Source organism: Nicrophorus vespilloides, unplaced genomic scaffold (genome assembly GCF_001412225.1).
Source record: "Nicrophorus vespilloides isolate i.1.1-1 unplaced genomic scaffold, Nicve_v1.0, whole genome shotgun sequence".
Taxonomy (NCBI): Eukaryota; Metazoa; Arthropoda; class Insecta; order Coleoptera; family Silphidae; genus Nicrophorus; species Nicrophorus vespilloides.
In genome coordinates, this window is record NW_017099609.1 from 134,239 (window position 1) to 148,579 (window position 14,341).

At 37.4% G+C, this 14,341-nt stretch overlaps 1 protein-coding gene across 2 annotated transcripts in view; it reads right to left on the bottom strand.

The window, feature by feature from the left end:
- Positions 1-14,341, bottom strand: part of LOC108564881 (GATA-binding factor C) — a 30,637-nt gene that overhangs the window by 944 nt on the left and 15,352 nt on the right. For both annotated transcript variants that reach the window (XM_017924078.1, XM_017924079.1), the window contains exon 5: positions 2,462-2,596. In XM_017924078.1, the coding sequence (XP_017779567.1) occupies positions 2,462-2,596 (135 nt within the window). The remainder of the gene's footprint in view (positions 1-2,461; positions 2,597-14,341) is intronic.

A 14,341-nucleotide genomic window follows, 5' to 3' on the forward strand; every position in this document is an offset into this window, starting at 1 on the left:
GCCCCTCCCGCGGGATAGCTGACTGACTCTTATCTCGTCGAGTCCAGAAAAGATTGCCTCCGTAGACTAAAAGGGATTCTAATGGCGGAAATAAAAACGAAAGAGGACACTTAACGGAGCGATCGATCTGCAGAAAGTAATTTAATAATTCTCGATGCGAATTTCTTAATAAATCAGATTAGAATTTGCGTGAGGCCAAGAGCTTCTGGTTATTATTTTTAAAATTCCCGTTACATATTTCGATGTCCAAATTAATTCGAAATGCGTGCTTTATTTCTTTCTCTCGGCTTTAGTCCTTTGCTCCTTTTCAGCTTCCATTCCGTTTAAATGTTAATAAATGGGTAGCTAATCTCCCGCGGCGAGTGCGTTCCTCATGCCGGTTGTGTCAACTGCGAGTCCGAGAGGTAACTTCTTCTTCACTCGTTCGCTCCTTCTTCCATTCAAATTCAATATTATTTAAATTGCGTCCATCTATCACTGCGCTCCACTCCCGGCGAGACTCTAATTTTAGTGCTCGTGAAGAATACACAGAAGCTCTTTCATATGCTGCTCAGATTATCTCGGATATGTGAGTGTGTATATATATGCTGGCTGGATGATAGCGATCGGAGTGCTCTTGCACCGAATTTAGAAATTTCATAAATTACGACGCCCAGATGCTGCTGCTCCTTCTGATGATGATGATCATCATCATCAGCATCGTCGGAAGAGATGCGGTAGCCGCGGACGAAGGCCCCCCTCGTTTTTACTTCTGGGAATCGAACGGTAGCTCGAAACATCTCCCAATGATTTATATTAATTGGAAATCGTTCTAGTTAAAGCGGGCTGCTCTCTCGGCCTCTTCCTCTTCACTTTATAATTGACTCGGGGGAAGAGAAACGAAATGAAACCAGAGAAGAAGAAGATACAACAGCAACAAAAAATAAATAACAAGCCACTATTTTGCTTCATTCTCTTTTGTTCCGTTTGGAAACTCTGGTGGAGCGAGGATGGAAAAGCGATGGAAGAGCACTTCATAAATCTGCGCTTGGGCAGCGCCGGCGACGGTAGCGAAGGCCTCCTTGGATTTATTAGATCCCTTTATTATCTGTCAAGGTAGATAATTAATTTTTTCCCACATCCTTTTTTTACACTTTTAATTAACTGTCTCTTTCCGCTCCGTGCTGCATGCAAATGGGAATATCGCGATGGCACGTGAGCACAGTTGAAGGGTCACAGCATTGACCGCGTTTTCCCCTCGTCCGCTATTCCTCTTCTATTTTATGTTTATTTCATTTCATCTTTCTCTTTTTCCGTTTCGCTTTTTCTTTATTTTCGTACACAAAAGGTTCTAAATAAGCTGCTATCCGTCCGATCTATAACCCTGTGCTCCGGTTATTATTGCGTAACAAATTGCTATTGTCGCTTAGGTAACGTTTTGCGTGGGCGCAATACGGCTAATCCGATGAGGAGAATACATTAAGTGACTCTCCTATTCCGTATTGAATACGTGAAGAAACATCCCTCTCGGTGAATTCGGGGGACAAAAACATGGGGATTTACTCACTTCTTCTACCGTCCGCGCAGTAATTGGATACTGCCCGGAGTAGTAAAACGTTATTCGCTCAAGGAGCGGAAGAATCTCGTAAACAGTATCAATTGCGATCTTCCTTTGTGCCTCAAAAGTGTCATTGTTGGTACTAAAATTACATGTTGCCGCCGTCGTCCGCCCCTGTCGATCCGCACGTAAAGAAAATCGTTGAAATGTTATAGTATATACTTTCAGGGCGAATTTCAACGATCCCCGCTATTTTAATGACACCAGGCCTGTATAAGGCGGATACCGCATTTCTTCTACCATATAATGTTATAATCTATGAGAAAAACTAGATTTTTTTGTTGGAATTTTCCACTTCATGCCATCTCCTCTTTATAATTTATCAAAAAAAAAGAATTTTTATTTTCATTTCAATTTCATGACATCGTTACAATAGTTTCTAGTACATTTTTTATATAACTTTAATATATGAAATCAAATTTAATCCTTTTTTGTTCGATTAAAACTCTTTAATATTTGGAAAGTCAAATTATCATGTTTTGCAGTTAAGAAATATGAATTTCAAGGAATTAATCTGACAGAATTATGTTGTAATTTAATGAATATGTGGATTATAATTTCGTAATACTACACTTTGCTGAATGATTTAGTACGAAATAAATTATTGTTAATGCCGAAAGAAGTCAATTTACAAATTGATATTGGAATATGGATATGAAAGTATCACCTTGATATGTTAGTTTTGTGGACAGTATATTTCCTTGGTGCAGTGACCGAGCCGTCGCGGAATTCGGTCTGAAGGTTGCAAACGCTAATCAGACCTAATTGTGCGTATGATTTAATTCCGAGCCCACGGAAAGTGAGGGAAACAAAACAAAACAAAAGAACAAGAAGAAGGAAAATGTAATGCTTAGTTGTACTTACGTTGTGCAGTTTGTAGTATAATCCGCATGCGTTGCAGACGGGTTCGCCGTTTTGGTTTCTCCTCCAAAGGGTTGTCGTTGTCGTCTTGCAGTTCGCGCAGCTCGTGCCCGCCCTTCGCGCCGCGCTTTGTAAACTCTGCAACAAAAATATGAAAAAAATATATGAAATAAGGCGGACCGTAATCGGCGAGATTGGAATCGATGCGCAATGGAAATTGTAAGAGAGAAAGAAACATAAAAAATAAGAGAGAGGCTGTCTCCCGTAGTCAGAGCCGTGGAGGAAGGCTCAGGTAGTGACAATAAAGCACTTAACTATGAAACGATTCCCATTCAATGGACACACGTTTCAGGACAATTCGAGAACAGAAAATCCTTTTGTCGTCCGTAAAAGCTTTTTGACATATCCGAAACTTCATTCCGCGCTTTCTATGCATCTCTCTTTCTTTCTCTCTCTCTCTCTTATCCCAACAATCACTTCTTTCGTTTTCGTATATTTTTGTCTACACATTTTTTTTTTGGTTTAGTAGTCTCTGGGATTGTTTTTGAAGAGCGGTGCGCACGTCTTTCACGTTATACTCCTGCCTCGTCTTTCATATTTATTCGCTGCCAGAGTGAGCGGTGTTTTTTTTCTTTTTCTTCATTCCTCCTCTTCTTCCTTAGATCGTCCTTTTTTTTTAAGTGTGTTCTCGTTTTGTCTGTTGCATTTCATTCAATTCGGTTTAGATCATATGAACGGTCTCGACGGCCAGCGGAGCGGACTAAACGCTTGTCTCTTCACTTTACATGAATATGACATTCCTTAATGCGATCCACTTGGTCATTCGGCCGGAGATCTCGGCTGATCGACCCGAGACAACCATGGTAAAGACGAGAGAGGAGAGAAAATCGACCCACACTCGCGCTAACTCACTTAAACCCAATGTAAATCATTGCTAATTCCTCCAGATTCGATCGTAATTACTGATGCCACAGTTTGCCGGATCCGATTACATTAATCTATTAATCTTATACCAATCTTAAATCACTCCAACTTCTCTTCTTTATTTTTTTTTGTTCCCTCTCTTTCTCAGTCTCCATCTTTCCACGTTTATCTGTCTCTTACGAATACTTAAATATACATATTTTAATTGATCGATGCTCAAGAAACCGTCGACGGTTCATTGAACTAATGCGATTTTTTCAAGAAATCATTATTTATAAACGAATCGTGACCAACAATCTGTATTTGTTTGGTTTAACCATCGACACACACACAAAATCCTACACTCGATTAATCTAATGATAGAATAATAAATAAAAACTAATGTCTTATTAATAATTAAATCAATTACGAAATAACTCGTAGTTTACAGACAGACAACTACGAGTTATTTCGTAACTAATACATTTTCTTATATGATTAATTTAATATATAGCTTATATAGTTATTGAATTAAAATATAATTAGCAACTATTGTGTGTAATAATTGAAGTAATTGATACTAATGAATATCGTTTAGGAAATCCCACCTGTACTGAATTAACGAACGGCGAACTCGAAAATACATTTTGTATGGCATTTAATTAATACGAACTTTAAATGTGATTAAGTAATTACTAGTTCAGATCGAATTAGCATAATTTATGATACGTTTTCCCATTAACGTTAAGCACATTTTAAATAAGAACCTGACGGATGTTCCACCCAGAATTATTACTGAACACACGAATGAAACAAACCAAGGTTTATTATTATTTATTTTTCGCTTTACAAAAAAATAAATTGCGAGGCGGACATCTTAATCGCGTAACTTCGATCGGATAAAATGGCGTGTCGCCTTCGATTACAACAGTTTTCCTTTTCTTGTGTTATTTTATTTTTTCTACTTTTATTTCGCCGTAATCAAATTAGGGGATGCGTGCGAAATTGAGAAATATCCGCGACTTCGCCGAAACCCGAAACCCGTTTTGTTCCACGACGGTGTTTTGTAATTATAAAACGAATTAACGTTCCCACGCGATATGGATTTCCACGAAATTTTTATTTATTTATTTATTATTATTACCGAAGAGGAAGAGGACGAAAATAGGGGCGAACGCGCTCTGTAATTATTGCCTTTCGTCGTTTTTTTTTTCTTTCTTCTTTATCTCTTTCTCTCCTCGTTGCACGTTGTTTATTTTTTTCTTCTTCTTTCATTAAAAAAGAAAACTGAAAATGTTATTAACAAGGGGATTCGGTATTTAATATTGCCGATGTCATAGAGTTGCTCTCGCTCGCTCCTTCTGGCTTTTCGATATTGGGAGTTTATTGAGTAACGCCTACCTATTTGGAATTTGATTTAGTGGCCTTTCGAGGCGAGCAGGTGTAGGATAGGATTCCCCCGGAGTCCTCGGGGGACGAGGAAAACCACAATTTTCACCTGTCCTCCCGCCTCCTCTCTCACTCTGTTCTCGGTGTAATTGTATTTTTTTTATAAATATATTTTTGCGAAGGGTTGTGCAAAAGGTTCGATGCAGATGGCGCTGCCGATGAAGATGTCGCTGCGATCTTGCGATGCTTGTAATCCGCGCTTCGATTTTAATTATTTATTTTCAGGTTTTTTTCCCGGAGAGCCGAAAACAACAACTACAAAAAAAAAGTTAAACCGAAATGGGAGACGCAGAAGCGGAGAGGCCGCGTTTGGCAGCAACAGCAGCAGAAGCAGAAGAAGAAAACGAGACTGAGGAATCGGATGGAATGATCTAGAGAGATTGGAATCGATGGCATTCATCTCGCCGTCAATCAGCGGGGCTCACGTGTCAATCACGCACACAGTGGACACTTGTTATGCGTTGTCCTACACGGCTGTTTTATAGCCCGGCCCTCGCTAAACATCCCAACACACTCACATTTCTTCCTCTTGTTCTTCTCCGTCTGTGCTCGGCCGCTGCAGCATCAGCAGCAGTTTCTTCTTCTCCTCGTTTTCCATCGCGCGGCCGTTGCATGCGCGCATCAAGAGAGGAGACCCCAGAGATCTACGTGCCGATAACATTCAATCGAATTTAATTCCCTTCCGAAAACGAAAACAATAAACACAGAAAATCCGTACATGAGAAATTCACAATTTTTCCCTTCGCAAGAATTTTTCTGCACGGGACTCCTTCGTCTTTTCTCTCTCATCCTTTCCCCGCTCACTGTCCTGGCTCCTCTGGTCATGTCACCGACGTAAACCCATTGTCAAATTTAATTGGATTGCGATGCGAGCGCAAGATAAGCGCCCCACATACATACACACACATACATATATACATATACACATACTTGCATAGAGATGCAGGAGGCCATGGGAATGGCGCGGGGATGTTCGGGTACGAAGGGGGAAACCCCCAGAAAACCGTAAATTTCGACTCTCTCTCGGCAGCGGCAGCTCCGTGTAATCACTACAACGTTTGATTGATTACAAGATAAATAGAGGCGAATTGGATGCGCGGGTGGCATTTCATTCCGGCTGCCGGCCCCGGGACCCCACCGAACCACCGCAGCTTTCGTTCCCAGCCGCACAACGGAGCCACCACATTAAATCACCGCAATTCTCCTAATCCCACTTACTACACACACACACAACAAAAATAAATCCCACTGATTATCAATTATGCTTAACTTCATCTGAAACTGTTTACTCACTACGCACTACTTGGCAAGTAACTTTTATTAATTAAATCGTCAGTGCAAATTGGTACATTAAACGGAAAGTATTTGTTATTTAAATCACGCAATATTTCACAAATACTTTTATTTATGAACAAGTATTATACTATGTCTTATAAGTATCAAATTTGGTCATTCGCAAGTTGACATTAACAAGTTGATAATAATTTATTTTTTTGATTTATTATTAAGTAGTCAAATACCATTTTAACACATAAAATTGAAGTTAATTGTCAAAAATGTATTCATTTCTATGAAAAAGCTACAATTTTATATGTTTATTATTATTTGATAATATTATAATAAACACATTATCCTTGTTTTAGCATGAATAGAGAGACGATTCATTAACATTCCTCGAAGAATAAATAAAATCTTCAAAACATAAAAATCGCAAATTATACACACGCAGCTTTTTCGACATTAAGAACTTTTTTTATTTGTTAATGTTGCAGCAATCTAATTAAATATAAATATTTCGTTGACCTTTTCGGTAATTAAACGTGAGCATGGTGTTATTTATACGCAATTCCAATTCAGAGTTCCCCTAGTAAAATGCGCCAATGATATTCAAAAACGTTGGATTTCGCTCGGAAGGTTATTAGGGTTCAGAGTTTACACTAGCGTTGATGTCTCCGGTTCTTTTTCTTTCTTTCTAGTAAATGCAAGAACGGATTCGGATTCCTCGCCTGAATTTATTCGCGCCATTAAATTTAACGAACGCAACTTATTTCACGTCTCCGATTCTGTTTTTTTATTTTAAAAAAATAATAAGACATTCGAATAATTATTAAATATTACAAGGTTATAAAATGAAACAGTAAAAGTATTTGTTCGGGTGGGTTTTTGATGAAATTGCAAATATTAATAAAGTGATAAATTGAAAGGTAATGTTTGTTATTAAAAAAAAAACTAATATAAAATGTATATATTTAAGGATGGGCTTGGTAGCCAAAATGAAGCCATAAAGTTGAAGCGAACGTTGAAGGGTGGGAATTAAATCGTGAACGTATTGTGCTATTATTTTCTTGTTTAATGATTCTTTCTGTACATAAATATGACTTGCAACACGTGGTCGTTTGACTCATTAGTTGTTTCGTTAACAAGTTAACAAGATGGCCAAGCCTTATCACCGATCGATCGGAGATGATATTGAGCCCCGACATAACAGGTATAAATTCACTTATGTTATATAACGCGCGAGCGGGGCTTGCCCGGCTTATACAGATCGAACTGTCCTCCTTTTTATTCGTTTCGTCTTCCTCCTCTCGCGCTCGTTTATTTATAAGCATTGTGCGAGGTTTAATTTTCGGTGCGGGAGGGGAAGCCCCGATCCGGAGGACTTAATTGGCGTGTCTTAAATAATGTTAAGTGAGTGTGTGTTTGTTTGTGCATGTGTATAAAAAGCAACAAGATTTAAGTATGTTTACAAAAGAAACGCGCCACGACTATTCCGACTTCTTTCTCCGTTCTGCTTGGTTTTGTTCGTGGTGTCCTTTTTTTATACGTTGGATGTGTGTTTTGTTTTGTTTCGTTTTATTTTTGTATTTTTTTAGTTTGTTCGTTTTAGTTCTCTCGGTTGCGCGCAAAACACAAGCAACATTATAAAAGTTTAAAAGGGGCCCCCGAGAGTTAGTAAATATGCGGGTTTGGTACCTGGCTGACAGCATATGTTAACTACACGGTATTCTGGGAGTTTAACATTCTATACCAACACAGAAACGGACGCGAATAATTCAGGACTCGCACGGCAAAAACAATAAAAAGCGAGAAAGAGGATGGAGAGTAAGAGGAGGAGGAGACAACAAAAAGGAGTCGAAGGACCCCCGCGCGCGCCTCCGAAGTGACACTCAACGTCCTGCGAACGCCCGATGCCACCCCGCATACGACAAGATAAAGAATAGCCAATTTAAGATAACCCATCGAATAATAAATCTATAAAATATATTGTCCTGCGAAACGAGCCGGCGGATTCCCGCCGCCGCCACCGCCCCCCACGCATACCAACCTTGCGAAGAAATGGATATAAAAAAAATATGGGGGACGACTTTTCGACTTCGACTTTCCATCGCCATTTCTTTCGCAATTAGACGATGGAAGGAAGGAAAACAAGAAGAAAATGTACTCTCGCAGCAGTAGAGAGGTTTCGCGAGCTCGAGGCGCATAATATTATGTTAATGTGCGCTGCTCCACATAATACCAACTTTGTCGGCGAATTTTCGAGGCCGAACTGCGAAACCGCCTCCGCATACGAAACCACTGTACGAAAACAGAGAGAAGCAAAAAATATGTATGTATACGCACATACACAACAGCAACAGGAATCTAATATGACACAATCCGAAGCACTATGACATTTTGAAAACGCTCTGTTTACATGAGACAAGACTACTTACACCTGGCTACATGAAGAAAATACAGTTCGTGTGTTATGCGCATATATAGTTTATTTTACGTCTTCGCTTTCTTCCAATTTATTGTAATGCAAACAAAGCTTACACGTCGTAGAAATCTAATGAACTAACTTAAGCTACTTAGTCAACATAAGTGTGTCTTTAATCCTCATTTTGTATGTGAAATGAGTCTAATACATCCACCAATCGCCAACGATGTTTAGGTGTGTCCTAGAAATACCGTTTTCTATGTTTGTCCTTTATTTTATTCTCATTTTGTAAATTATTACCAAATATATCATTACATTATCTTCATATTTTTTTCTCAAAATGCATATTATATAAATAATTTATTTAAATTGATTAAAAGTTTGCGGTAAAGTAATTTGCGGTTGTCTCGATTATTATTTATGTAAATTTTATGCATATTTATCTATAAATATTGTTATTAATTTTATTGATACCAATTAAATTAAAAAAAAAAAAATTATTCGGTCATTTACAATGCAGAAGATTGTTTTCCTTATTTAATTAAGCAGTCGATCGATTGGAAAATCGAATTATCCGCCGAAATATCGGTGAGTGAGCAGATAGAGATCAACGAATCCGGTTTATCAAATTCAATGTATATTGTATTCATTCACAAAAAATTGAATAAACAAGTGTTTATAATTTTCAATTTTAAATATTGTCAATTTTTTTAATAAAAAGTTTAGACACAAACGAAATAATAAAATAATTTCATTGACAAAATTGTTCACATAAATAAACTTCAATGACGTAAAATGTAAAGTAAGCAAATGCAACGTTTGCCAAGTTTAAAGTTTATCGTTGGGTCCTTTTAATTAATTGCATTGATTAGATCGAAACGGTCGATTTCGGTTTCTATTTACGAGCGATTAGCAGTCTTCGTTTATTTGTCGCACAGTGAGTCCCATGCTCTTATTATAAACGGAGAGAAAAGTTAACAAACAGAGGAGAAAGAATAAATTTACATGCATTTAAATTCATTATTCAGAAACGTCCATCGCTATTGACAGCCCAGAATACTACCGTAATAATTTATAATACCGAGTGTACTATGTTGTATATATATAGTGGATACTCTATTTTCGATGATTATAAAAGAAACAACTTGAAACTCGAACAATAATGAATTTAAAAGGTTTTATTGTGATTTAGTAAATTTTGAATTGATTCAAGTTACGTTAGTTTTTTATTGTCACTCAATATTCGAACAACCCGAGGTTCCAATGTATATTTTTTGTGTGTAGTTCAATTATGTGGTGAGTGGAAGAAAACGCGCGTCTAGTAGTATTTCGGTATTGGCAGGAGGGGAGAATTAAGGGCGCGTGTCCTTAATTATCTATGTGTGTGTTTCTCTCTCTGTCTCCCTCTTTCACTCTCGATCTGCGCGTGTTATATATTTTTTTCTTGTTCATTTCCCGGTTGGCTCTCCGTCGTTTGTAGATGAGGTGCCATGCGCGAGGGGTTGGTCCGCTTCCGGTACAACCGCCCCCGCCGGCAACCCTGGCAACCGTAGTATTGACTTTTGCCGCCTCCACCGACGCCATCTTAACAACATGGCGTTCGAGGGGGGTAGGTTTACGTAATGCCATATTAATGCGGCGGCGGCGACGGAGTTGGAAGGAATGCCGGTTTCGGGCAGCGGCTTCGAACCAAACGGCGGCCGACAGAAATTAAAATCCGGTACGCACAACTGATCCATCGATCAAAGTCAAATGATATTAATAATCAAAAAGCACGATGCGTTTTTCCACTCCCGTTCTCCGCTCCGCACTTCATCCTCACCATCTCGTTACCATTATTAACCATTTGCTGGAGCGAAATCATCGCCGATTATCCGCGCGCGCTCGGGTGAAGATACGGTATAGGTGTATAGAGAGTTGGATGGAACGCCGTGGAAATCCATTTGGAGTCATAATTTAGCCGAGGCATGTTTTGAATGCTCGGATAATAAGAATATAAAGCGCCCAGCTGGTAGCCGCCGGACCACCGCAGGTGACAATTTATAATTTTATTAAAAAGCCAGCGACTGCACGAACCTCCTGTATGAAGTTATTAATGCCCTTTGATGGTATTATTTACACGACGAAAATTAATACGTAACTACTTGAAAATTCCGAATGGAAAGACAAGAAGTGCGCACGGCGGAGGGAGCCAAAACCGACAAGAGAATAAAACGAATGCAAAGAGATCCTTTCACAAAACGCACGATAAATCATATGTGCCTGCGTTATATATGTATATAACATATATACACACAAACTCACACAAACCATAACATATATCGAAAAGGCTTTTCTAAAACTGGGCTAGGCCTCCGCCGCTGCTCGCATAACAATCAATTTATTATTAAATATTTTCCGTACTCCGGCTCTGAACCAGATATTTTTGTGTTTGTATTTAGTAAGCCGCTACCAGTTCAAAGACTTCCTCATACCCGGACCTCGGCCGGTCGCGCTCCCAGCTCCACAAATCACATCACCTTTTCTCTTTTTTTTCTCTCTTCTCTTTCTCGTTGTAATATACCCATGAGACCGTTGCCCAACGTCGCTCCGTCCTTCTCCGATCTTCAGCTTCCTTCGCGAGGAACGAAAAGAGAGAGATAGTCAGAAAAATTGTACGAAATGATAAATCGAACTTCGGCTAATATCAAATCCGTTTCAGGTAGCCGAGAACACTCTACTTAATAAAATTGTTACAACTTTCAATGCTGCACGCATACTTAGCAAACGGTGATTTAGTACTGATTCGGTGATTTAGAAGTAGTAGTGCGTTGTGTACTACGTAGTACTAATACACCAGATGTCCGAATATTATCGCCGTGGCTTTCTTCCATCCAATTATAATTATAACTTGGATACCATAAATCTTCCGATTTCCAACGCCGAACTTCATTTGAATAATACTAATGAAAACATTTATTCATAAACGCAGCTCTCGAAACGATCGATTGCTAACGCTTACAATTACGTAACACAAAAGAAACAATCGAATTTCGAGAAATTATTATTTAATTGCATGCTTTTGATGCGACTCTATAAGTATTCCAATAAAAAAAATAACGAAATAATGTATTTGCTTATTGTGAACATTATTATTTTATTATTTTCAAATACTAAATTTCCATAACACATAATTACTTTATTAAATTGCTAGTGTAACAATTCTTACTATTTTGAACAAAATTAGTGTGACTGGACAATGAAACAATAATTTAAGCAAAGACTTCATACAATTTTATTATAAAACTTATTATTTCATGATATGATAGGTGATGAAATTTCTTCTAAAGTTTTGTTAACTTGTCTTTCAGCAAGTCAGACGAATTGCAATTTTCGTGCGGTAAATTTGTAATTCCGAGACGAAAATTCCCACGTCGTGCACAACAACATTTTTTTTTCGTGATTCGTTCGCTCGTTTATTAATGTTTATTGATACGCAACGCAATTAATTTTCATATAATTAATAATTCATAAACGCTTTTTACACGGTTTCACTACCGTTGCTGCAATAAATTTAAGCGAACCACTGTTGCGAGTCTTGATGTTTGCTGCAACTGTGAACCGGCAGAAGGAGAGACAGAAAAAATATATATATGTGTATAAAGAATAAACGCATCTGGATAATGTGACAGTTCAATTAGTTACGACCGTCGATTGTTGAATAACTGATATCACTTATCGAATTGTCATTGATGTTTAAAATTTTATAAAAGTTAAGCAACAAAACTTACAACAAATTATTGTGATGATATTTTGATACATTTTTATAAATTAATGAGTGTTGAGATATTTTTGTAAATGAAAAATATCTCAAAAAATTTAATAAAAAATAAGCAAATGATTGCGTTGATATTTGGATCGATACATTTTCATCAAAGGTTGAATGCTGTGATAATTTCATGAATAAAAATATTTTAAGAACCTCAATTGCTACTATTATATTTTGATTGAGTATTTATTAATTATTTTAATAATTCTTTCTTTCATGTAAGACTGTAATTTTTCTATATTAATGTAATTCGTTTAAAATTGCTTTGTGTAGAGTTTAAGTGATTTCGAGCTTATGTGATTTCCTCGAGAGCGAGCGCGATGAAGAATTGACGGCGAACCGGTAACCAAGGAAACCGTGAATTGAAACAAAGCGACCTCTTTTAATTTTCTTTTGCAATTAGTTTGACGGTTTTCGTTTTCACAACTCCGCTTTTGTATGAGTGTGTCTGTTCATATTTATATATATATGTGTGAATGTGTGCGAGGTGAGTGTGAGTGCTGTTACGGAATGTTTGGTGCATGTAATTACATAGTTGTAACAATTTATTAAAAGCAATAATATAAATCAATGATATGCAAATGAAGAAAGTAGCCAATATATATTATTAAATGTAGTTCGGGGCTGTTGTTGGGAGTGAAAACAATGGCACAGCGCGCATGTTGCGCACCTCTAGGGCCTGCTTTGATTAATAACTTTGGACCCTCTTTTATTTTTTTTTTCATCATTTTCTCTCTCTCTCTTCATTTTACGTTTTCTCTTCGTCCATCCTCTAAAACGCTTATGAAGACAACAAAGATAAAAAATCTAATACGGCTATTTTCGAAAAGGAATCGAAACAAAAAGACTAATCCACAAAGTAATTAATCCGGGACAAACCGCATGTGGTTATCTAATCGTTCGCGAACAATTAAAATACGGATCTGTGCCCGGGTCATTTCGTTCTCTTGCTTTTTTTCCAACTGGTTTTGGTTGCAACATAACTTAAATATATATATAATACATATACATACTATATATTTTAGGCATGACATTACGAATGCTCACAATAGATCATTAATTGTCGGATTGTCATTACCGTTTCGAAAGTTTCTGGTTTAGGCGTGGTCCTCGGAATAAAAAAAACTATCTCTATATATATATAATAAAAGGTGTATCTAGATCCTCATCACGTTCGAAATTAGTTGAAAACTATGATCGATTATTATTTGATTTCGCGCTACTATACTCATGTTTAAAAAAAAATAAACTTCACTATGACACAAATTGACGTTTCAGATTTTTTTAAGCATATAATTTAAGGTGTATATAGATCTTCATCAATTTGAAAATTATGATCGATTGTTTTTATTTCGCGTTACTATTAATATATTACGTATATTTTGATTATTATTATAGATAATTATTTTGTACTTTGTTGAAAAACTGAATCTTTGTAAAAGATTGTTACTTTCGAGTTAATGAAATGAAAAAAAATGTCATATTTTTTGTTTGGGGTCGTTAATAGTTGCAGTGTGACATATTCGTGTGTTCCGCCCACACACGTGAATTATTTAAATCCCCCTTTGCGTTTTGTTTCGGAACCCCCAAAACGCGGACAGGTGTCGAACATTATGCAAATACGCGGCCGAACCGTCTTATTATCGGGTTAAATATTTAGGGCCTAAGTAGCACCTTTCAAAAAAATAAATGCAGCGAATGAAACAGAAACAACAGCAGCAGCAAAAAAAGAGACAACGAAAAGGTAAGTATAAATCGAAGTCCTGTTATTGATGACTCCGATGGGCGCTATTAACTCGATTCCCCTCATTCTTTCAAAATTGATTCATACACGTGTAATAAGTTTGATTTATTAGCGTTGCTACCGGGCGCAAAAAAACACAGAAGATGAACAACAGCAGCATTTGGAAGAGAAGGAAACCCATCCGAGACAAGATTAAGTGTTTCCATTTCTTTTTTTTTCTTGTCTCTCTTCTGCTCGTTTGTTTCCTTTCCGTTGGAGACTTTTTGAATCCAATTCCTC